Consider the following 25,839-nt stretch of genomic DNA (forward strand, 5'->3'; position numbering starts at 1 on the left):
CTAAGAGAGAAAGCATAGAGCGATTGTAAATGGCAATCTATGTCCCTGACTTGTTAACCAAAACTTTTCTGATCATATTATGATATTTTGCATTGTATATTTCTTGAACATAAAGGGAAATGCTTAAATCTAGAGACCTATTAAAGCATTGTGAACATCTAAGAAATGTGCAAACTAAATGATCTCTCAACTTGACTTGTACTTTACAAACTCACTTAGCAGAGGAGGAACTAGCAGAGTAGTAACAGGAAAATGATAATTAAAAAAAAAAATGACATGGCCTGGGAAGTTGAATCACAGTTGATAAGATGTTGAGCAAGTCTGAGCACTTGAGTTCAAATGCCAGGGCCCATGTTAACAGGTGAGCATGGTGGCTTACACTTGCAGCCCCAAGATTAGGATTGTAAAGACAGGTTAATTTCTGAGGATTGCTAGATAGTCAGCCTAATTCACCAAGTTTCAGGTTAAGACCCGGTTTTATCTGAGAAGAAAACTAAACATTGGCCTCTTACCTCCATGTTTATATAACTTCACACTTGCATTCACACAAACACATGCAGGCATACACACATGTGCATGTGCGAGCGCACACGCACGCGCGCGCACACACACACACACACACACACACATCCATCAGGCAAGCATTCAATAGTGACTTTATCTTCACTGTAAGGCTGTTGCTAAAGTTATTGGAATAGTTTCTACTCTATTTCCATTTTCTTAAAGAATTATTTCTCCTTTCAATCTACAATTCACTTGTGACATTAGCATACGTTCTATAGTGCTAACTGAATACCTACTGTGTTCATCATATTTAGAACATTATCAATATTAAATATATACAGTGTTTTAATATAGTATGTACTTTATATATAATTTACATTATTATAATATACAATTTACGCTTGGTGGCATTTTCTTTTGAAATATTCTTTGGTACATAAAAGGAATAGCATCAAATTCAGAAGATCTACTGAGATCTAGTCTGTTTTAGGTGCTAAGGTAGACTTATCAATAGTGACTTTTATTTATACTAATTATAGCCTTTCACATGACTTTCACTATGACCATTTAAACATTAGGAAACTAAGCATTATTGTTATTATTCATTCATCCCAAATGGTACAATTTTTCAGAGGCAGTCATAAGTTTCAGATCCAGATTTGACTCAGAAAATGTCACACAATTCATATTACTCACAATAAAGCACAATTTTTGGATCCATGATTCTCATGGATTATTTATTACTGACTGGTAGTTTAATACTATGCTCATATTTTTGGTTGTGAGCCTAGCTTTTAAAATGGCTGAGTCATCTCTCCAGCTCTAGGCTTTTTATTAGCTCCAATTGGGAAATAATGCATAACTGAAATTTGAAACTTGATTCAGGAAACATACTTCGCTCTTAATTTGTGAAAAATGTAAATTCTATAAAAAGCAAATCTCTCTATATATTTTACTTTCTTAATAAAACATTCTAAAAATATTTCATCAGTTAAGTTTGTTAACTGCATTCAATGTTGAACTGTATTATATATACATATTCACTCCATTTTTGTTTCCTGTAAGTTCACATACAATTTTCTTTAATATTTTTTCCTGTTGTTATATAAACAACTCTCCCAAGAAAATAGTTACAGAGTTTAAATATTTAATAGGGGGCCCGAACTCAGGAATAGTGGTTGTTTCTTCTGAGGATCTGGATTTAGTTACTAGCAGTCACACGGCAGCTCATAACCTCTGTCACTCCAAGGGATCCAATGTCCACTTTGGGCCACCACAGGCACTGTATGTTTGTAGCATACAGACACACATGTAGACAAAATATCCATATATAAAATAATTGTGAATAAATCTTTAAAAAGTTGAAAAACAGAATATCTGGAAGCTAGTGTGATGTTAATATGTGTCTTTGGAATGAAATGTGAACTTGTAATGACAAAGAATTCCTGATCACTGTGTTCACACAAGTAGCACTATATAAGTTTTCAAGTGTGTTACACTTGGGTCAAGCCTCCTTGCATTCTTAGATGAGGTTAAAAGCTGTCAGAATAAATATATACAAATTGTGATGATGCAGCTACTCAAACGCAAACCGGGGCTGGAGGGATAGATCAGCAGTTAAGAGCAGTGGTTCTTCTTCTAGAGGCCCTAGGTTCAGTTTGCAGCAGCCAAATTTATTTATGAATTAATGATCATAAATTTGAAAATCATGATAAACTATTTATAAAACCTGGAATCAAATGCTTCTATTAGGTTGGATGAGAAACTGATTTCCAAAGCCTGGGTAGCAACAGCAAAATTAGACAAAGGTCAGCAAATCAAACAAGATGTACTTTACAAAGAAATGAAACAATCACAATAGAAAATACAGCCTATGAAAATGGAGAAATGTTTAGAAAGTAAATATTCTAATTTTGGACTGATATTTTAAATGTATGACAAACTTAACTTAAAATGAAATAACAAACCAGGAAATTTTAAGAATGGGCTAAGTACTTACATAGAAAAAAAAAACAGGTAAAAGATATTACTAATTACAAAGGGACTAAATATTAAAACCAAATGAGATATAAACTAAAATCTATTAAAAATAAGTACTATTTATAAAAAACACAGAATGGTAAATTTTGGCTAAATGTTGAGAAAGGGACTATTTTCTTACATTGTTGATAACAATAGAAATTAGGATATAGTATGGGAATTTATGGGATGCTTCCTCAAAAGTAACATAGAACTGTCACATTATTTTGTGGTTCTGATATATGTACATGTACAACGGAAGTGAAATTAGCATATTGGAAATTTGTTAGCACCTCAGTTTGTTCTGCAGTGTTGCTTCTGGTAACCCCGTAAGTGATGCCCTCACATTAGAAAGACAGATGACTAAAGACATGTTGCAGATAAACACTGAAATGTCATTTAGGCTTAAGTAAAGAGGAAATCTCATTTGTGACAGTTTTTATGAGCCTAGAGAGCTCAAATTATGTCAAATACTCCAAGTATAGAAATAGGAACTACTTTTTCTTGTCACTGATATATAAATGTACTGGAGGTTTTGTGAGTCAACAGGCTGGAGTTATTACAGAGAAAAGAGCTTCATTTTCTCAAATTAGTTATGGGGGGGGGGGGCATTGTTGGGGATGACATCCCTTGGCTGGTATTCTTGGGTTCTATAAAAAAGCAAGCTGAGCAAGGCAGGGGAAACAAGCCAGTAAGAAATATCTCTCCATGGCCTCTGCATCAGTTCTTGCTTCCTGACTTATTTTAGTTCCAGGCTTGACTTCATTTAGTGATAAACAACAATGTGGAAATGTAAGCCGAATAAACCCTTTCCTCTCCAACTTGCTTTTGGTCATGATGTTTGTGAAGGAATAGAAACCCTGACTAAGACAATAAAGTTTTAAAACAACAAAAAAATCCAAACTCATGAAAACAATGAGTAAAATTAGAGTTTTTAGGGGATGGGAGAAGAAGACTAGAGAAAAAGTAAAAACAAGACACAAAAGATGCTCACGGTCAGCTATTTGATGGAACACAGGGCCCCCAATGGAGGAGCTAGAGAAAGTACCCAAGGAGCTGAAGGGGGCTGCAACCCTGTAGGTGGAACAACAATGTGAACTAACCAGTACCCCCTGAGCTCGTGTCTCTAGCTGCATATGTAGCAGAAGATGGCCTAATCAGCCATCATTGGGAAGAGAGGCCCCTTGGTCTTGCAAACTTTATATGACCCAGCACAGGGGAATGCCAGGGCCAAGAAGTGGGAGTGGGTGGGTAGGGGAGCAGGGGCGTGGTGGGGGGCTATAGGGAACTTTTGGGATAGCATTTGAAATGTAAATAAAGAAAATATCTAATAAAAAAGGATTTAACTAGACAAGATTAATATGTTCCAGAGATTGATTACACATCATAACAGCTATGTTTAATAACAGCATATTTTATACTTGATGATTGCTAAGACAGTTGCTTCATGTTCTCAAGACAAAATAATGAGTACATAAGATAATGTACTTGCCAAATGGCTTGAATAAGCCATTTAACATATATGTATATATACATGAGAACAAATATGGTATGTGAGTTATATCATAGGAGTTCAGAGCTTTGGGCTAATATTCACTTATCAGTGAATATATACCATGTTGGTCCTTTTGGGTCTAGGTTACCTCACTTAAATGACATTTTCTAGTTGCATCCATTTGCCTGAAAAATCATGAAGTTATCATGTTTAAAGATCTGAGTACTATTCCTTTGTGTAAATGTACCATATTTTCTGTATTCATTTTTCTCTTTAGGGACATCTGGTTTGTTTCCAGCTTCTGGATATTAAAATAAGGCTGCTATGAACATAGGAGTGTCCTTGTTATATGCTGGAGCATCTTTTGGTTATGTGCCCCAAAGTGGTATAGCTATGTCTTCAGGTAGAATTACTTCCAGTTTTCTGAGGAACCACCAGCTTGCCATCCCACCAACAATGGAGGAGCGTTCCTTTCTCCATATCCTCACCAACATCTTCTGTCACTTGAGTGTTTGATCTTAGCCATTATTAGTGTAATGTGGAATCTCAGGGTCATTTTGATTGGCATTTCTCTGATGACTAAGGATGTTGAACATTTCTTTAGGTACTTTTCGTGATTTAAGATTCCTCAGTTGAGAATTCTTTATTTAGTTCTGTACTCCATTTTTAAATGTGGTTACTTGGTTTTCTGGAGTTCTTACGATGTTACCATGTTAATTGTGAATTTACAGAAGAGCATGATCATGGGAGATCTTTCCATCTTCTGAGGTTGTTTTTGATCTCTTTCTTCAAAGACTTGAAATTGTCATACAGATTTTACATGCCTGGTTAGACTTACACCAAGATATTTTATATTAGTTGTGACTCTTGTGAAGGGTGTTGTTTATGGGAAACCATTTTTTTATTGTGAAGAAAATAGTTTTCTTACAAATCAGGAGTCACCATCACCCATAAAATTCCTTCTTTTGGCATTTTTCCTAATTCCAAAACTTTTGATAAGAATAATTTGATCACGAGTTCATACCTAGTATCCACAAGCCTTTCTACTCATGCATTGTCTAGCACATTGAAAATAAATCAAAGAAATATTTTTTTCAAATCAAATATACAAAATATTACAAAAGCAATAGCTTTCATTTTAATTTTCATCAAAGCGATGGCTTATTGCTTTCCACATGCAAAGAAAATATGTGAAACAACATTCAGCATATTAAGTTGATAGTGCAAAGAAGATGAAACAGAGTTCATTTAAATAACTATCTGACAATGCAAAACAGCTTTATAGTTGACGTTAGAAAATTCTACAGAAGTAAATAACTGTCTTTCACTTAGACAATATTCCCTCTCTTGAGTGCAAGCCTTAGGATCTTGAAACTCTATTGTCAAGGCCAATCAAGGCCAATTCATGGCTCAATTGTCAAATAGAACTCAGGGCAACCATGCACTGAGACATAGAAGGAATTAGTGGGATTGACTGTAAGCATCTTCAACTTGACAGTGAAAGATTGAAGAGACCTATGTAGTGAACTATAATAGGATTTCCAGGAAGATTTCTGACTGCTCATCACCACCTAAGTGAGCAATGATTGCTAACCTAGAAGCTGAAACCACAGCAATCATACTCAGGTGCCATTTTACTGTAGCTGCTCAGGGCAGATTAAATCTTAACAGTAAATAAAATTTAGCATTGAAAAGTCTGACTCCTCAAGAATTTTTAAGGTTTTAATAGTGACAGAGAAGATACAAGTTTCTATCTATTATATATAAAAGGACTTCTATATCTTTATCATTTGCCTTTCATGTTTGGTGAATATCATAGCAATGTCTATATTACTGACCACTGTTAATCAAAAACCAAACAAACCACCAAAAACTATAGACAAAACAAAGAAATTGCAATCACTTCTCTTTACATATTTTAGAAATTCCAAGTTAAAACTTTCCTATTTCAAAGATGGGAGTTTTTGAAAAAAAAAAAAAAAAGCCTTAGTCTAAGCTTATATGATTTCTACAAGTAAGGCTAGAATGTTAAGAACTCTAGAATCTAAACCAGATGTTCAGAATACTCACGACAGTCGTCAGGCTCATCAGATCCATCACCACAGTCATCCACAGTGTCACATTTCCACCAGAAAGGGATGCATTTATCAGTTTTGCATCGAAACTTAAAAAAAAAAAGCAAAAAAAAAAAAAAAAAACAATGGGGAGAATGTTGATAACCATAACACATGTATAAGGAGTATTCATGTACAAACTGGACAGCCACACCTATTGCATACTGTAATTGTGAGCATGCAGGGTCTTAGAGCTTACACAATGAGGAAAGAATGAACGAACTTCAACAAAATCTACCAGAAAACTTCACTGCTCAGAACATCGTGGGGATTAAATCCTGGGTGACTGTCACACTTGGTTGACTTAACAATGCCTACAAGTAGGCTCATGCACTTCCATATTGTCTCAAGAGCTGCTTTACTCATAATGGGTAAAAGCCATAAAAACCTCAAACATTTATCTAGTCCCATACAGATAATGTCTGTCAAACACTAAACAAGGTAAAAAATGACCAAGGCTATCAGATAGAGATATTAACATCAAATAATTATGAGGCTATGCCAATGTCTGGAAAATACAGAAGTGGATTCTTACAGTCATCTATTGGATGGAACACAAGGTCCCTAATGAAGGAGCTAGAGAAATTACACAAGGAGCTAAAGAGGTTTGCAGCCCTATAGGAGGAACAACAATATGAACTAAACAGTATCCCCCTGAGCTGTGTCTCTAGTTGCATATGTAGTAGAAGATGGCCTAGTCAGCCATCAATGGGAGGAGAGGCCCTTGGTCTTGCGAGGATCATATGCCCCAGTACAGGGGAATGCCAGGGCCAGGAAGCAGGAGTGGGTGGGTTGGGGAGCAGGGCGGGGGGAAGGGTATAGGGGGCTTTGGAGATAGCATTTGAAATGTAAATGAAGAAAATATCTAATAAAATACACACACACACACACACACACAAAGAATCTTCATGACTTCAGTAAAAAGAAGGCCAGCTCTCCTTCCTCTCATTCTTTAGATACTGTGAATAGGTAAAACTGGAAGATTCCTTCCAGTTGAATAATCACAATACTGTAATTTCATAAGTGTTCTCAAACAACCACAACAACAAAACAAACAAAAAACCCATAACTTCCAAAGACCAGAATTTGTAGAGGACACATAAATATTGTTATTCCTGCAAGACTACTTCAGTACAGTTATTTTTCAAATATTAGAATTATTTAAAAACATATACAATAGAAGGTAGTAGGTTTGAATGTGCTCAGAGTACAATTATATGTATATGAAAATTTCTTAATAGAACATATTATATGAGCAACTAATACATGTTAACTGTTTTAAATGTGTATGACTACGAAAAGTAAGGAGAGGAAATTTACACAAAAGGTGGACAGATTAAGCTGAAATAGTCTCTGCTGATTTTATTTCATTGGTGTATTTATTCACTTGTTGTTTTGTTTATAGTTAAAGCAGGAAATAATTCAGTAGCCTGGACAAAACTTGAACTCATGGTAATACTTTCAAGTACTAGGATCAAAGATATGACAAAAAGAAAGGAAGGAAGAAAAAAAGAAGGAAGGAAGGAAAGAAAGAATAAAAAGGAAAAAGAAAAAGGAAACACAGAAGATATTTATGTAATAAAGTTTAATATGAAAAGTTAACATTCTAGTCACTAAAAGCTCCAAAGTCAAATGTTATTTGTTTACAAATCCTTCCATTAGAATGGGAAAACGTAGTTCAGCCATGACTTTTGGATTAACAATGGAAGAGAAGATTGATTAAGAAAATAATAGCTGGCATTCTTTCATTGCAAGATCGACTTATGGGCAATTGGACCTATGATGCATTTATTAAGAGATGCTTTGAGAAGTCACAGCTTACTCCGCACATGATGAAGGAGTCCTGACCCTCAAGACCAGTAAGTCAGAGCATAAAACTGATCATTGATTTGTTTTGTTTGTTTGTTTGTTTTGTTTTTGTTTTGACATATAGTCTCATTTAGCACAGGATTCCATAAAACGGTAAATTGCTGAGTATGGCCTTGAACTTCTGTTCCTCTGTCCTCTACATCACATATGTGAGAATATAGCTATACATCTCTACGTCAGGTGTTAAGGAGACACTGGGAATTGATCTATACATGAGGCAAACATTTTACCCACTTAGAATTCCATGCCACAAACTGAGTTTAATGCCAGCTTCAATTCTGTACAATTATGTAGAGTAACCCCTCAGTTGATATTTAGTGATTTTGGGACAGTGCAAATATTTATTTCTTACTAATATTTAAATTAAAAGAAAAGCAATTTTCTGAACAGAGAACCCATGTATCTATAGTAGTTGATATTTAATCACTAAAAGTAAGCAATAAACAAATGCAGTCAATCTCTTTTGGTCATCAAATTATAATCTTTACTTGTTTGTTTGAGACAGGTTCTCATTGTCCAGCTCTGGCTATGTTGGAACTCACTATGTAGACCTGGGTAGAATTTAACTAAAATAGATGAAACTTCCTCTGCCCTGCAACCACTTGAATTAAAGGTGCATGCCACTACACCCAGCTTCTTCTTTATTTTATTTTTTTAAAAATATAGGCTTATATTCATTCAGATTTAGAAACCTCACTTCTAAAGTTATTTAATTTTGAAATATATATTAATTCTCAGGCAAAGGGTTTGGCATGGAAAACTGTAACATGAAAATTTTGCTTTGGTTCAATTATCTTTAATATAAATGGATATGAAATCTGTTTGTTAATTTAAAATGCAGTGGATTTAGTAAGAAAACCTTTGCTGTTATCACATGCTGAATGAGTCTAGATAGCATGTAGTTGATTCTGGATAGAATTATAATACAAGAGTGAATTTTATTCTTGTAGTAAGTTAGAAAGAGATAGAGATCACTAATCTTAGGGGAAATATTTCTATTCAACTGATTTTCTATAATTTTCTTAGCCTGTGGTAATGTCTGTTGTGTTTTTCATAAGTTAACAGAGAGGAAAAATACCTTTACAGACAGTCAACTCTTTGGGGAGATGAGGCTAAGTCTGAAGGCAATTGCCCTGAACATTAAATATTTCCAGTCATTACAGTATATCAAAGCATATGTGTGAGAGGATTCCATGTCCTCTGAGTATCTTCAAAGTATTCCCAATTATGAAGGGGAAATTTCTAATATATATATTAAAATCACTAAATATATTTGATTTAAATAATAAACTGTTGGAATTACACATATGAGATTCTGCTTTCATTTCAATCTACTAAGAACATAAAGGGGATTTAAGTCAAAGAAACCATAATAAAGCATGGTAACATGACTTTAAATGATAACCAACATTTTATTTTTAGATTTCTTCTATTTCGTCTGTGGACTTCATTTTTTCATATTTAAATTCAATAATATTTAAAATAAAATATAAAATACAACCACATTAAAAATAAAAGAATAAAAGGGGACTTTCCTACCCTTTACTGATCAGGCAGCCTGGTTTCTGGTTGAGCTAGGTTTAAAACCCTGGTGACCCAGCAGGTGATCCTGCAAGTTAGGGTAGGTGTTTTGCCAAGCTCCTAGACACCAGGCTCCTGAGAAGAAGCCTCAGCTCTCCATAATTCTGTGGCCATCAGTCATGTAAGGGCATGTCTTTTCCCATGTTCCCTCTCACAATCCCTTCCTTATTTCTCCCATTCCTTTCTCTCCTCCATATCTATCTATTCCTGTTTTGTTTCCTAGAGGGATATGTATGGAAATATGTCTAAAGAAGGTTTTGAGAATGTTTGAACAAGAAAAATCCAGTACAGACTGTAGAGAATGGAAATCAAACCAAAGCAGAGAAGTCACTATCAATCCTATAGTCACTGTGACCCAAACTTCAGAATTGGAAGGAAGCAAAACAGACATTTATTGGAAAAGTAATGCTAAGGAATTGTTGTAGAATACTCTGATACTATGAGGAACCTAATGAAAGCGAACTTAGTTTTTGAAGAAGGGTGATTGATTTGATAAGTGAGCAGCCTTGAGAAGCATGCTGATGTATGTGTGAATTTAGGGAAAGAAGGACATTTCCAGATAACTTTGCTCTCAGATAAATGAACTAGATAAGGACTTTCTAAAACCAAGGCATTCCCCTTCTGTGAAGGGTCCAGATCCAAAGTCTGACCTGTTAGCTGTGGAGAAGAATCATTTCTTCCAAAGCCAAAAAAAAAAAAAAAAAAAAAAAAAAAAAAAAAAAGGGAAAATTCAGTGCTGAACCAGAAACCCAAAGCAGTGTGCTCCTCAAGTCCCACCCAATGGTCCACTCTTGCTATCAAAGTCAATAGCATATTGAGGTTGCCTGGAACAGTTTATCCAAAGACACCTTCCTCACACCACATAACAAAATAAGTTATCAAAGAAGAAAAACAACAAATATCAACAATAACTAAAAAAAGGTTTCTCCTTCACATCTGGGAAGCCAATGGAGAAGTTTCTACAATTTCATCAAAGATTAAAACTGAGAAACAGAACCCAAGCTACATGTGGAATAATTGTCAAGTAGGTCAAAATCCTACAGACCTAGGTAGACTCATAGGGAGGAGCTCTAAAGAAACAGATACTGTACTTTTGATGATATGAGTGTCTCAGAGAACTTGTTGCATCTTACTGCAAACAAACTAAAGATGCCTGAAAGACGATTGCCTGGCCTTTTAAATGTTAGACATTCTTCAGCTCAAATCTGGAAGACACCAAAGAAGATAGTACCAATCTATCAATAGTCATTCAGAGTTTTAAAAGAATGTAAGTTGCTCTTCAAAGCCTTCAAGTACTAAAATAAACAGCAACTTCCCTAATGCCCCTAATGTCACTAACACTTTCAGTACCTTCAAGTGCTTCTAGCATAAACATAGCAACTTTCCTAGTGTCACTAAAAATCAAACCAAAATAGAAGGAGATGATGTGCAGGAAATTCCTAGGATAAATTTAGAGTCCAGATTATTGAATTGCATTTCTGTTCTTTGCTTGACAATACTACTTAGTCTGTATAAAAAGAAAAGAAAATTTACAGTGTTTTGTTAAATTGGAAGTTGTATTATTTTTAAAGATTTCTGTACTAAAAAATTGTAACAACCGTAGAAATAATCTGCCAGATAAATGATGTGAGAAGAACAGATTAGCTTTGTAGTAACTGAAGGCATTGCTCTCCTAGCAAACAGGGATATAATCTCTGTCCCTGTCTCTCTTTCTGTCTCTGTCTCTGTCTGTCTCTCTGTCTCTGTCTCTCTCTCTGTCTCTCTGTGTGTGTGTGAGTGTGTATGTGTGCCTGTGAGCATTTATACATGCATGTACACACACATTCACAATTACTTATAGTTTCTTAGGCAGAATTGCACTCTTGTATTCACTTGTCTGCAGTAAAACCCTGATCACCAGGGAAAAAATGAGTAAGGACTCCCTCATAGCAAAATGAACATTTGGAAATCTCACAAGAGAGTGCTAACAAAATATGTATTTTAAAATGAAAAGGGTTACTTTCATCCTTAAATTTTACTGATAAGAATAATGAGGTTGTTGAGAATATTTTCCACGGGCTTAGATTTCCATCACATATATTCTGTACAGCAAACCGCTGTCACCTCTGCTATGGGATCAGGACTATGATGTCTTCACTAGGATGTCTGCAGCTTAAACTGAAGACACACACTCATGTATTTCAGCTGCAGTAACAGTGAAGTTAACTGCTATCATGTCATCTGAGGAATTGTGTCCATTTAATTATTATAAAAAATATTTTCAAACTATATTTCGCTTATCTAAAACCCATTTTTAAAGGTCATTTTCTCTTGATGTAGTGGACATTAGGTCAGGAAACAAAGGTTCCCTCCTGGCTGATGAATGTCTCTCTTTCTGGGAATGTAGTTTAGATATCGTGAGAGTAGCTGTACTTTTCTTTTAAGTTTGATTATATTGGTTGTTTTATCTCCATACAAATTTAAACTACTTTCATTATAAAATTAAAATGGTTCAGTATTTATACCGTACACTTAGTTATATTATTGAGACTTTTCTGGGTCCTTAATGTATGAAAATATAATCTATAAGACATGCATAATGAGAGTGCTATGACTTGTGTTCTCTTATAGTGCTCTCTAAATCGCTCACCATTTGCCTTCACCTCTTTGATCTTAGATTTAAGAGCCACCGGAAATATGCAATAAATTTGGTTTCTTTAAAAATTCACAGGTTTATGGAATTCTGTTACATAGCGTAAGAAAATGGATTAAGGTAATTATCTAAATTAAAAGATGAGAAAAGACACCAGAAAACGTAAAAAACAAACCCAGGTGACCCCATGAGGATGAAGCAGAACCAGGGAAGTAGCCAGATGGTGTTCCATTCAGCAGATGCCCTTAATATCTACCACTACTGACTTCATGTGTGATTAAGTTCAGTTCTGTATTCAGAGGTGAGCTGAGCTGGTACTGGCTTCTCAGTTTCAGAGAAGCTCAGTTGAAATGAAAGTCTTTGGCAAGCATGTTCCTGTTGGCTGCCAAAAATGAGCCAAGTCTGAGCATATAATTTAAAGAATAAATTTACTCTGTAAAGAAATATCCTTGCCATATTCATCAACTTGGTCTCAAATCAAACAAGATATTGACTCTAGTGTAACAATGTGCAGGTTTTAATATCATATGCCTACTCTATAAAAATGTAATAAAATTAATGCAATTAACTACATACTATTAACTACCATTAATTAGGATTTTTTTCTGGAATATCTTCATTGAGAATAAGCAAAGTTTGAGAGTTGTTTTCACAAGTAAATTACATTTATTATGTATTCAGTAAAGCAAATCATTCTTCAATCAATTTACCCTTTCATTGTGTTTTCAGAGTATGATGGTAAGGCAGGGTTTATTATCCAGAATCTAACTTGATCATTTAAACTCTATCTGTCTTTACTACATATTTCCTTCATCACAATTTCTTTTGACTTGTGTAAAATGCCCTTGAATTCTGCAGTTCTCCTCTTAGAGGATTGGAGTCATAATTTTCTCTGAATCTTGATACAACAGGTTTCTTTTCTCTTTGTTTATATTCTGGCCTCTCTTTTTTCTCTAATTCTGTAAGTCTTATTCTAGGCATTTGAATTAAATTGTTTTTCCCTTATTCCATACACAGAATGAGTATTACTATATTCCTAGAATGATCACCTATTTTACTGTACATAATAAAAAAACAACTAGTTTTTATCTTTCTTATGGCCATAAGCAAACTCAGGCCAAATATTAAGAACAACACACACAAACAACACAGGAGATGATTTCAGAACTCAACTCACCTGACTGGCTGTACAGTTGGACAAACAAGTTCTGTTATCAGCTGCAAGGTAGAAGTTGGTAGGACATGCACATGTGTGGGTCTTCCCAGGGCCTAAAAGGCACAAATGGCTGCAACCTCCATTATTTACTGTGCAAAGATGTTTAGAGACTAAGGACAAGAAATACACAGCAAAACACAATTATCAAGACCAGTAATATAATACGATGTTGAATGTTCAAATTTATAATTTATTGTTGAATAAACCTTTGTGGTTTGCAGCTATTAAAGTTATGTGTATATTTTATGAATGCTATTCAATCTCTGATTTCATTAATTTTAAATGGTTTCTACAAAAACAAGCATGTTAGTTAAAAATAATCACTCATCAAAAAGGTAAACAAAGAGTAGAAGCATTTGGAATGAAATAACACATATGTTCAGAAATATAAATATAAAATAAAACAATGAAACAATGAACTAGAACAAAAAGCATGAAGTTTTGCCTTTTAGTACAGGAAAGCAGTCAGACATTTACTCCATATGATCTTGTAGTATCCTGTGAGGCACATTAAATATTTCCAGTTATAGTATCCCAAACTATTGAAATAGAATTATTTGTAGCCAGAGTTCCTGGAAACTAAGCACCCTATAGTTCTACAGTAATGAATTATTCTAATGGTGTATTCTTTCATTGCTTTCTACTCAGTTTAGTATGATTTGAACAAATCAATAAATCTTTATGCCATTGTTGAGCATCTAATCACATGCTACAATAGAAGAATTTGATATGAACTGGCTTTATCGTGTAAGATAAAGCTAAACAATGGAATCAGATCATTCTTATCAAGAATAAAATTAGACTTAATCTTGAAATAATAAAAAAATGAAATGTTACTGGAAGATGTTGATGCATTATGGAAATCATGGAAAGAATAATTACCATCGGGTTGTCTATAAGAATGATACACCTGGATATCTGTGATGGCATGCCATGAGTTAATCAGGGAAAGTCTGTCTGCTCCCGAGGTTTTATGGACACGGCTGAGTGACTTGGTTTTCCCATCAGTCCAGTAGATGTAGTCTTCAAACAATGTTAGTGCAATCACCCCTGGAATATCTTGATTAGGGACTGTAATAGGAGATGGTAAGATTAATGTTCACTCTTGGAAGACTGCCAGTTGAAATATTCAGTACTACATGGGCAGACAGACACTACAGCTACAGAGATTCTGAATAATTGCTATGACAACCTGTCAGGTTGGCAAGGTTCTTTATTACTGGTTAAGAGAATGCAAAAGAGAATGCACCAGGGTTCACTATGCTCATATTTAGCTTGGTTTAACAACTGGGAAGAAAATGAATATTATCAAGTTCACCATTATAGGAAATGAGTAGTATCCTGTATTGAAAAATTTAAAATATGGAATCTCTCTCTCTCTCTCTCTCTCTCTCTCTCTCTCTCTCTCTCTCTCTCTCTCTCTCTGTCTGTCTGTCTTTTGGTGTCTCTGTCTCCCTCTGTGTCTCTGTCTCTCTCTCAGTCTCTGTCTCTGTCTCTCTCTCTTTCTCTCTCTGTGTGTGTGTGTGTGTGTGTTGCCTGTACTTCATACAGTAGATTTTGAATTTCTTCTTTAAAGTTCATTGATTAGCTTCTGCCACATAAAATGATTACATATTTCCAAGATAAAATGTCTACTATCTGAAAGTAGAGTGCCATGAAACAACTATAAAGCATTTAATTTCATTTAAATCATTGAGATTTTTATGCTTGTTTTTATCTTAAGTTGATGTAAGAGTGAAAGAAAAAATATATAAAGCAATTTGGCTGCTTATTTCAATTACTCTTTAATTATGACATTTATTATAAATGAGGATTTAAATATAAACACTGATTGACAAGCACAATATGAATAAGAGTCCTGGTGGCAAATAAATGTAATAAATCCTTTGGTGCTGAACAGGTTTCTCCTTTTGAGAATAATTTTTTGATGAAGAACTGTTAAGTATGTGTTCAACTTTTTCAGGAACAAAATATGTTGCAAATGATAATAGATTTTTTTCAGCTTCTGAATTCTCAAAGTTATCAAATAATCAGTTTCAGAAAAAGAAAAATTTGAGATATGTACAAAAAAGCTAATATGTTGGGTATTTATTTAATGTTCTAAGAGAAAGTTAACTAATGCAATTATGGCAATACTTTTATTATTATTATATTTTAATGAATGAAAATCAATGTTTGACATGTTCAGTAGCAACTGAGAAAATATCAGAGTTTCAGTACAATTTATCATGTTCATGGAAATATAAGGCATCTTTTTAAAGTACAATAAATTTGTGTTGTCAAAAAGTAGACATTTTAAAACTCTCATGTACTGTGTTTAAGATAAATCAAATGGAATCTGAGAACTTACTATGATTCAGTCATAAATAAAAGAAAGAAAATGGGATTAATGAACTTTCAAATTAAATCATTTATTATCAATAGTATGGGTTCTATAAAGAAATGTACCAGAGCCGGGCATGGTGGCACACACCTTTAATCCTAGCACTTAGGAGGCAGAGGCAGGCAGATTTCTGAGTTCGAGGCCAGTCTGGTCTACAGAGTGAGTTCCAGGACAGCCACGGCTACACAGAGAAACCTTGCCTCGAAAAGAAAGAAAGAAAGAAAGAAAGAAAGAAAGAAAGAAAGAAAGAAAGAAAGAAAGAAAGAAAGAAAGAAAGAAAGAAAGAAAGAAAGAAAGAAAGAAAGAAAGAAAGAAAGAAAGAAAGAAAGAAAGAAAGAAAGAGAGAAAGAGAGAGAGAAAAAGAAATGTGCCTAGACAAGAAACTATGTATATGAAAAAAGATAGGATTTGAGAGAATTTCAGAAACTTAAAGGAATTCTTGATGTTAGTTCCCTTCGTCCTTGAAACCTACCTCTCCCTGTAACTTGTGTTATTTAGACAGAACATATGTCTAAATAAGTTAAGACCAGTTCATTAGAAAAATGAGAAGCACACTTAACCATAAAGATTCATATATGCTACGGATACAAACACTCCAGTGTCCTTCCTCTGCTTTAAATGCCAAAATAAAGGGGGGAAAAAGGTAGCAATTGGGTGAATCATGGTGTATAGGTTCAGCTTTATTTTAAACTTTCCCACCCTGTCATATAGATTTTGAAATACATACAAATGTTCAGTTTATAAATCTATGAGCTTGAAGAAATTAATCATATAATTACTACAGGCTCAAAGCTAATCATTACTTTAAACTCCCAGTCTACAGAGATTCAATTAACTTCTGTGGAAAGACACAGTTATTGTGAAAATTGGTAAACTAGCACCAACTAGTATTTTGAAAGTAGTGTAATCATTCCCAATACTCAGAACTGACAGGCACGTAATTATACTACTAAGTACCTGGGTACCTCAGAAGTATCCTAAACTAGCATTTCCTAGTTCAGCAAACACCTTTCAGTCCTAAATACAAAGAAAACTGATTATTGCAATACTGCAGTAGGGTACTAACTTTATATGCTTTATTTCATCTAAAATTGCCAAAACTCTATTATGAAGATTTATTTACTTTGTTTTATCTAATATTGCCAAAACTCTATTATGAAGTATTATTCTTCTCAATACTTATTCATGCAAAGAAGAGGTGGTCAAAATGGCTTGTGAATGTGAATTATTTCTCTCCTGCTAAGATCCCAGCACTTCACCATCCCTGTGCTGCACTTAAGAAGATGGAGCTGGCAGAGCAAGAAAACCAAAGATTCATGTCTTATGCTTTCTTAATAACCTGACTGCATTGTGTTGTAATGATCTCCAGATATGGACAATTACTGGATAAGTAACTAAGCATGACCTTCCTTAGAAATTTTATTATCAAATAGTCACAGTAAATTTATGGGCATCAGGGTCCATGAAGTAGACTAAGTCCATAAAGGTGCTTGTTAACCAAGGCTAATAACTACTGTTTGATTAAAAGGGGAGAACCATTAGGGTAGCCTGTGAGCATACACTCATACAATTTGATAAGAATTAAAAATCTATTACTTCAGCAAAGGAACATCTTATTTATACTGGATAACATGTAGCTAAAAAGTACTGAGCCCATAGAAAATTCAGATCAAAACGAAAGTAGTCTATTTTCTCAAACTGTCTTTCTTTTTGTTTCAATTTTCTGTTTGGCACTGAAGTACAGAATTGGCACTGTTTGCTTTATAATAAAATTCTAAGTCTTCCATTTGTTCAATATACTTTCTTCTCAAACACTATTGAACACTGCCACTGTGTACATAGAAAATGAAATCAAAATATGAAACTATGCTTACAGGTGAGAAACTGTGTCAATCCATCTAATCTGACCTAATTCATCAAACTGGCCTTCTTAGGAACCAGGATACTGTCAAGGCCACAAACCACACCAACAGAAATCAAGCAAAACATGGGAAATCAAGATGAAATACTCCTCCACTATACAGTGTGAGATACATCTGTTGGGTCTGGATCTCCTCAGAAAAAGATAAGTGTTTATTTATACTGTGATGAAAATAATTGCAATATATATTAATTGTGAAACAACAAGTATAAATGAATGAGTGTCATGTTTTTCTCGATTAACATAGAATATTTCAACCTACATTGATTACATAAAATTTATTTGAATTAAATATTGTATTTCCACATAAGAAACTAGGCTTATTGTACATGACTCAAATAGTTAGTTTGCCTATATATTTTACATTACACATATTTATAGAGAGTTGTATATATGCACACATACATTAAATATGCATGTATATAAATGTAAAAGTATCTCTAGCCATGACACACACACACTTCATAGCACTGTGAAAGATGTTTTACAATGAAATTAGACAACTAATTGAGCTGACAAACTATCTTCCTGGAATGAGAAGGTACAAGAGGAACACTGAACAAAATCTAACAAAGCAATATGGAAGGATTTAGGGGTAACAGTAGCAGTATTTCCTCAAAATTATGTATCTATAATTTAAATACAAATATAATATGAATGTATATATTATACATGACTCTATGGCTTGATAAGAAAGCAATCAGAGAAATAACTTAAGGAATGTTTTATCTTCAGTATTTAAAGGGCACACAAAAAAGGCAGAAAAATGGAAATGATAGATTGGCTGTAGTTTAATGGCTGATTATTGTATGTTTAAAATCCTTACTACTGTTGTTTTTATTCAATAGTCAATGACATTGGCATTGTCTATTGAAGTCTTTCCAGCATTCTGCTCAAGCACTAGGCTTCTAATTCTCATTTCATCAACTATATGTTTCAAGAGAATGTAATTGATATTTGGCAAAGAGTAGTATCAAGTAATACTCACTTTGTAGTTTTCTATGTCAGTCAATTTGGAGAGTATCCATGGTTATATGATACCAAAGATAAAAGATAAAAGATGGCACCAGGGTGTGCTTCTGGCATTGGTGCAAGCCTTGCTGCTTGAAACATTGTCATAACATTATCGACTACTCACTTCTGGATAGCATCTAACAAGCTAAATAATGTACGGTTCTTTATAGCAGTACCCTAATTTCATATTTTTGATTTTACTTTGAATATAGAAGAACAAAAATTAAAAGAAATTTTCCTTTTGAAAAATTCCATAGTATTATGGAGGGTACAGTGGGATGCTGGGAGAATTGTCTTGATTAGCTGCACCACAACAAGTCGATATTCTACTAGCAGGCTTTGCTTGGTCTCTTATTTCTCCTGTAAGAAGGACTTTTTGCATTCAAGTACTATTTTTATTATTTACTAACCCCCTTTTATATGTGTTTTGCATGGTGAGTTTGCCTATGTGTGTATAGTGCATCTGGGTAAATGCATGCAGATACCAGAGGACAGTGGTAGTGTTTCTTCTATTACTTTCCACCTTAGATTTTGGGACAGGTTTTCTCACTAAACTGAAGTTGTCTGTTTATCTATGATGGTTGGCTAGAGAGATCTGGACCTCCACCTGCACAACTGCTTTATTCTAGAATTATTGGTTTTTAAGTATGTTTGGTGGATTTGCACTATTACTTTTAAGTTGTATTTTTTAATTGTTGTTTTATACCTATGTTGCAGTTCGAATGTGAATGGCCCCATAAGTTCATATATTGACTATTTGTCTCCCAGTTGGTGGAACAGGTTGGGAATGACTAGGCAGTATAGTCTGATTAGGGGAGGTGTGTTACTGAGGGTGGGCTCTGAGGTTCCTATAACCTACTGTCAGTCCAAATTAGTTCTCTTTCTTTCTGCCTCCTGCTTGTGGATCAGATATAAGGTCTCAGCTACTGCTCCAGTGCATGCCTGCAGGTCTGCTGCCATGCTCCACTTAATGCTGGTCATGGCCTCTAACCCTCTGAAACTGTGAGTCCCAATTACCGTTCTCTTTTACAAGTCAGTTTGGCCATGGTGACTGTATAGCAATAAGAAATAACTAGAAAAATGCACAGCCTTTTCATTTATTAAGTAGAAATATCGATGTAGACTTTATCAGTTTCTAAGGTAAAATAAAGTTAGGATAATAACCAGATTATGGGATATTTTTACAATGTAATCAAGTTAAAGGAGAACTAAAGATCATGATTTGTTTTTATTCATATTATACAATATGCATTTATTGATTATGCCTTGTGTATTATTTAGAAATACCTGAATAAAATTACCTGTTAAGGTTAAGCTGGCTATTTTTTTATAAATTCATACATTTGAAAGATAATCTCCTAATACTGTAATGGTGTCCAACCTTTCTAATCAAACCATCTTGTCTTTTCCTAACACTATCAGACTCTTCCAACTGCCTTATTTGCAATGCCATCAACGTTACGAGCATGCCCCTCTACACTTGAAATACTTTATAGGAACTTTTGCCTTCCTCCTTGTGTTTAATATACACAATCTGTATCATAATATGCAGCTTTTCTGAGAGAACATGGTCATTGTATCGAAGGCACTGTGTATAGTGTAACGGGCATGAATAAGGTATAGATTTTTTTTCATTTATCTCTAATCAAATTCTAATCAGAGTCTGCTTAAAAAACAAAACAAAACAAAACAAAATAAAACAGAAAACTGCTGAGAGAAAATGAACCTCCCAAGAATAGGAGTGCCCACTGTTAGACATTTGGCATAGAGGGAAAAAGGAGGAAAAATGTTTCAGACTTTTCTCTTGTATATCATCAAATATTCTGTCAATGAAATAAAACTAAGTTGAACACAGATCCTAAAGCATCCTGGTAATGTAGTTAAAAAGTATCAGCCATCCAGAGGTAGACAAGGACAAATACATGTAGGAAAACTAGAGCCATCCAATTAATATTTCCTATTTACTATGTTATCTAATGCATCTCTTCCTGAATCAATACTCACCAGCACTCTTTTAAAATGTTCAAACTACTTATCCAGACCAAAAGAACACATTATAGCAGAGAATATCACTAGTTGCACATTCTAAAATTCCCCAACAGAACTTTTTACCTTACTATATGAATACAAGTATGAAGGTAGGATGTCAATTAAAATAGCTTAGCATGACAGTCAAAACAATTGAAACAAATCAGAAAATAATTATCATTAAAAGGTATAAAGTGTGATGTGATTGAAAATGATGAGGAAAATGCACAGGGTGTGAAAGAGATGCTAAAATTAGCTGCAATTAAAAAGGTTTATCATGCAAGAAAAAATGAAATATTTATGACAATGACCAATAGGTTGCAGCTTTTTTTTTAAGTTGAAATTTTCTTTGTTGTTTTTTAGTTAAACATTTACTTTTTATTTTCTTTCTTTTTTATTTATTTTTCGTTTACACTTTAAATGTTTTCCCCTTTCCATGTCCCCCTTTCAGATTCTCCCCCTAGATTATCCCCCCTCTCCTTTGCCTCTAAGTGGGTGCTACTACATCTACCCACCCACCCACTCTAGCCTCACTACTCTAGCATCCCCCTACACTGGGGCATCAAGCCTCCACAGGACCAAAGGCCTCCCCTCCATTGATGCCCTCTACTACAAATGTAGCTGGACCCATGGACCCATCTTATTTCCTCACCTATACCCCATAAATAACTATAGAAACCCATTCTCCAGCAAACTGTATGGGATCAATTAATTTTTTCTGTCATTAGTACCTTCTTTGGGATGAAAAGACAGTGGTTTACAAATTCCCAGTAAAAGTCACACAACACCCACTTTATTTGCATTCCTAGATCTGTACTCCATTCCTGGAGCCACAACAGAGATTGGCTCTCAAGAGACCTGCTACCACTAAGGACAACCAGATGACAAACCCATGACCTAATCCCCCATCTGCTGGTACCCTGGAAAGCCCAGCAGTCTTGCAGATTGCCCAGTCACCTCTGTGCTCCATTTTATGGGCCATGGCTGTACCTAGAATCCCAGATCTGCACTCTACTCCCTGAGCTGCAGCTCAGCCTGCCTACCTGGGGGCTTGCTGCTGTTAAGCATTGTCAGCTCTATCTGCAGTCCCATAGGGATGACACTACCAGGGACTATCAGGTCGGCCAACACAAGAGACAATCAGATGGCTAAAGGCCAGTGCAAGAACAAAATCAACAAAAGCTAGGGCAATATGACAATATCAAAATGCATCACCCCTACTAGAGCAAGCCCTAGGTATCTAAACATACCTGAAAGTAAGACAATGACCTTATATTTCATCTAATGAAGATGATAGAGATCATTAAAGAAGAAATAAATAAATCCCTTAAAAATACAAGAAAATCAAATCAAACAGGTGAAGGAAATGAATAAAACTGTTCAAGACCTGAAAATGGAAATAGATGCAATAAAGAAAACACAAGCAGAGGCAACCTTGTAGATGATAAACCTAGGAAAGAGAACAGAAAGTACAAACTCATACAAACTCAAGCATTACTGACAGAATACAATATATGGAAGAAAGAATCTCAGATCCAAAAGATTCAATAGAAGAAATTGATACATCTGTCTAAGAAAATGCCAACCCCAAAAGTTTCTAACACAAAACATCCAGGAAATTTGGGATATTATGAAATGACCAAATGTAAGAATAGTAGGAATAGAAGAAGGGTAAGAATCTCAGATTAAAAGCCCAGAAAATATCTTGAACAAGGAGAAGAACATTTTCTCTAACCAAAAGAGATCCTATAAACTTACAAGAAGCTCACAGAACAACAAATAGATGGGACCAGAAAAGAAATTTCTGTTACCACATAGTAATCACAACACAAAATGGACAGAACAAATAAAAAAAAATATTAACAGCTACAAGGGAAAAAAAAAGCCAAGGAGTATATAAAGGCAGATCTATCAGAATACTGCCATACTTTTCAACAAAAACTCTAAAAGTCAAAAGGACTTGGACAAATGTCTTGCCAACCCTAAGAGACCACAAATGTCAGCCTTGACTACTGTGCACAGCAAATCTTTCAATCACTATACATGGAGAAAACAAGACATTCCAAAACAAAACCAAGTTTAAACAATTTCTTTACATTAATATCTTTACAGCTCTACAGAGGATACTAGAAGAAAAAGGCCAGCCCACAAATGCTAACTACACCCAAGAAAACCGGAAACTAATATTTTTCCACCACCAATATAAAAATAACAGAAACAAACAATCATTGGTCATTAATATCTCTCAACATCCATGGACTTGATTAACAAATAAATAGACACAGGCTAACAGAATGGATGTGCAAACAAGATTCATCATTCTGCTACATATAAGAAACAGACCTCAGCAACAAAGATGGACAATGCCTCTGAGTAAAGGCCAGGAGAATAGTTTTCCAATCAAACAGACTCAAGAAACAAGCTCAAGTAGCCTTTCTGATACCTAATAAAATAAAATTTCAACAAAAAGTAGTCAAATGATACGGTTAAGTCCACTTCATACTCATCAAAGAGAAAATCCACCAAGATGATGCCTCAGTTCTGAACATCAATGCCCGAAACGCATGAGTATATGCATTCATAAAATAAATATTACAAAAGCTTAAGACATACATTGATCCTCCCACATTAATAGTGGGAGACTTCAACATCCCGTTCTTACCAATGGACCAGTCATCCAAACTAAAACTAAACAGAGAACTAATGAAACTAACAGAGGTTATGAATCAAATGGACCTAACATATATCTACAAAATATTTCACCCAAACATAGAAAAAAATTATAGTTTCTTCTCAGCACCTCATGGAACCTTTTCAAAAATTGACCATACAACTGGTCACAAAACATGCCTCACTCTTCGGGTCAGCGCAAGCACCAGGCTGTCTTGGGCACAGAGTCGGCGGACACCCCCACGGCCCCTAGAGGACATTCCACACGATCTTAGGATCACTGGTGAGTGGAAGACAACTTCAGTTCCATTCCGATTGCTCCCTGCCTGAGACAGCATTAGGGAAGCAGAAATCTGGCTTGACTAAGGGCACTAGTCTCTTCAAGTTGGGGCCAGCACCGGGTCCTCTCAGGCACGGATTCTGCAGAGACACCCACAGCCTCTAGAGGACTCTCCACAAGATCTTAGGATCACTGAAGCAGATACCTAAAGAAGAGACACGCAGCGGCTGGGCTCTGCTCCACCATCTCTCTTCTGAACCCCAGCAGAGGCTGCTGAGTGCTCCAGAGGACTCTCCATGCAGCAGGACCTCGAAATCATGGATGAGTGGAACACAACATCAACTTCTGAGAATCTCGGAGGGGTTTGTGACAGCAGGAACAGGGACAAAGGAACACCGCCTGGCCAGAGGCTAGGCTCTTGTCAGGTCGTGGCCACCCCTGCCATCTCTCTTCTGAACCCCAGCAGAGGCCACTGAGCTCTGGAGAACTCTCCATGCAGCAGGTCTTCCAGCTCACCTCAGGATCTCGGGATCACCTTGGGATAGCAAGAGGCAGAACAGAGACCCTGACCCCTGGGCAGCTTCCTTGTCAGAGGAGAGTCAGCCTACAGGGAGGGCTCTGATCCCAGGACTCAGAAGGTGGATCAGAGCTCCAGACTTCTGGACACCTGCCCTGCAAGAGGAGAGCTTGCCTGCAGAGAGTGCTCTGACCACTGGTTCTCAGGTGGGATTTGGATTCCCAGGAGTGCTAACAGAGGCTAACAGAATCACAGGAGGAACAAACTCCAGCCAGAGACAGCATGAACATTAATACCAGAGATTTCCAGATGGCGAAAGGCAAACATAAGAATCTTACTAACAGAAACCAGGAACACTGGGCATCATCAGAACCCAGTACGCCCTCCACAGCGAGTCCTGGATACCCCAACACACCCAAAAAGCAAGATGTGGATTCAAAATCATATCTCATAATGGTGGTAGAAGATTTGAAGAAGGACATTAATAACTCACTTAAAGAAATACAGGAGAACACTGCTGAACAGGTAGAAGCCTTAAAAGAGGAAACACAAAAATCCCTCAAGGAATTATAGGAGAACACTGCTAAACAGAAGACCTTAAAGAACTATAGGCAAACACTGCTAAACAGGTAGAAGAAACAAAAATCCCTTAAAGAATTACAGGAAAACGCAAGCAAAGGGGATGGAATTGAACAAAATCATTCAGGATCTGAAAATGGAAGTAGAGACAATAAAGAAAACCCAAAGGGAGACAACTCTGGAGATAGAAACCCTAGGAAAGAAATCAAGAAGCATAGATGTGAACATCAGCAACAGAATACATGAGATAGAACAGAGAATCTCAGGTACAGAAGATTCCATAGGGAACATGGAGACAACAGTCAAAGAAAATGCAAAATGCAAAAAGATCCTAACTCAAAACATCCAAGAAATCCAGGACAATGGGAAGACCAAACCTACTGATAATCAGAGTAGATGAGAATGAAGATTTTCAAATTAAAGGGCCAGCAAATATCTTCAACAAAATTATAGAAGAAAACTTCCCGAACCTAAAGGAAGAGATGCCCATGAACATACAAGAAGCCTATAGAACTCCAAATAGACTGGACCAGAAAAGAAATTTCTCCCAACACATAATAATCAGAACAACAAATGCACTAAATAAAGATAGAATATTAAAAGCAGCAATGGAAAAGGGTCAAGTAACATATAAGGGCAGGCATATTAGAATCACACCAGATTTCTCACGAAAGACTACAAGATCCTGGACAGATGTTATACAGACCCTAAGAGAAAACAAATGCCAGCCCAGGCTATTATACCCAGCAAAACTCTCAATTACCATAGATAGAAAAAAAACAAAGTATTCCATGATAAAACCAAATTCACACAATATCTATCCACGAATCCAGCCCTTCAAAGGATAATAAAAGGAAAACACCAAAACAAGGATGGAAACTACACTCTAGAAAAAGCAAGAAAGTAATCCTTCAACAAAACNAAAAGAAGACAGCCACAAGAACAGAATCCCAACTTTAACAACAAAAATAACAGGAAGCAATTACTTTTCGTTAAATTCTCTTAACATCAATGGAC

At 35.5% G+C, this 25,839-nt stretch overlaps 1 protein-coding gene across 4 annotated transcripts in view; it reads right to left on the minus strand.

Annotated features, from left to right (window-relative positions):
• Nucleotides 1-25,839, minus strand: part of Lrp1b (LDL receptor related protein 1B) — a 1,962,444-nt gene that overhangs the window by 187,769 nt on the left and 1,748,836 nt on the right. For all 4 annotated transcript variants that reach the window (XM_021192210.2, XM_029535926.1, XM_029535925.1 and 1 more), the window contains exons 61-63: nucleotides 14,313-14,501; nucleotides 13,392-13,540; nucleotides 6,089-6,182 (exon numbers count right to left, since the gene is read on the minus strand). In XM_021192210.2, the coding sequence (XP_021047869.1) occupies nucleotides 6,089-6,182; nucleotides 13,392-13,540; nucleotides 14,313-14,501 (432 nt within the window). The remainder of the gene's footprint in view (nucleotides 1-6,088; nucleotides 6,183-13,391; nucleotides 13,541-14,312; nucleotides 14,502-25,839) is intronic.

This window comes from Mus pahari, chromosome 3, assembly GCF_900095145.1.
Source record: "Mus pahari chromosome 3, PAHARI_EIJ_v1.1, whole genome shotgun sequence".
NCBI lineage: Eukaryota > Metazoa > Chordata > Mammalia > Rodentia > Muridae > Mus > Mus pahari.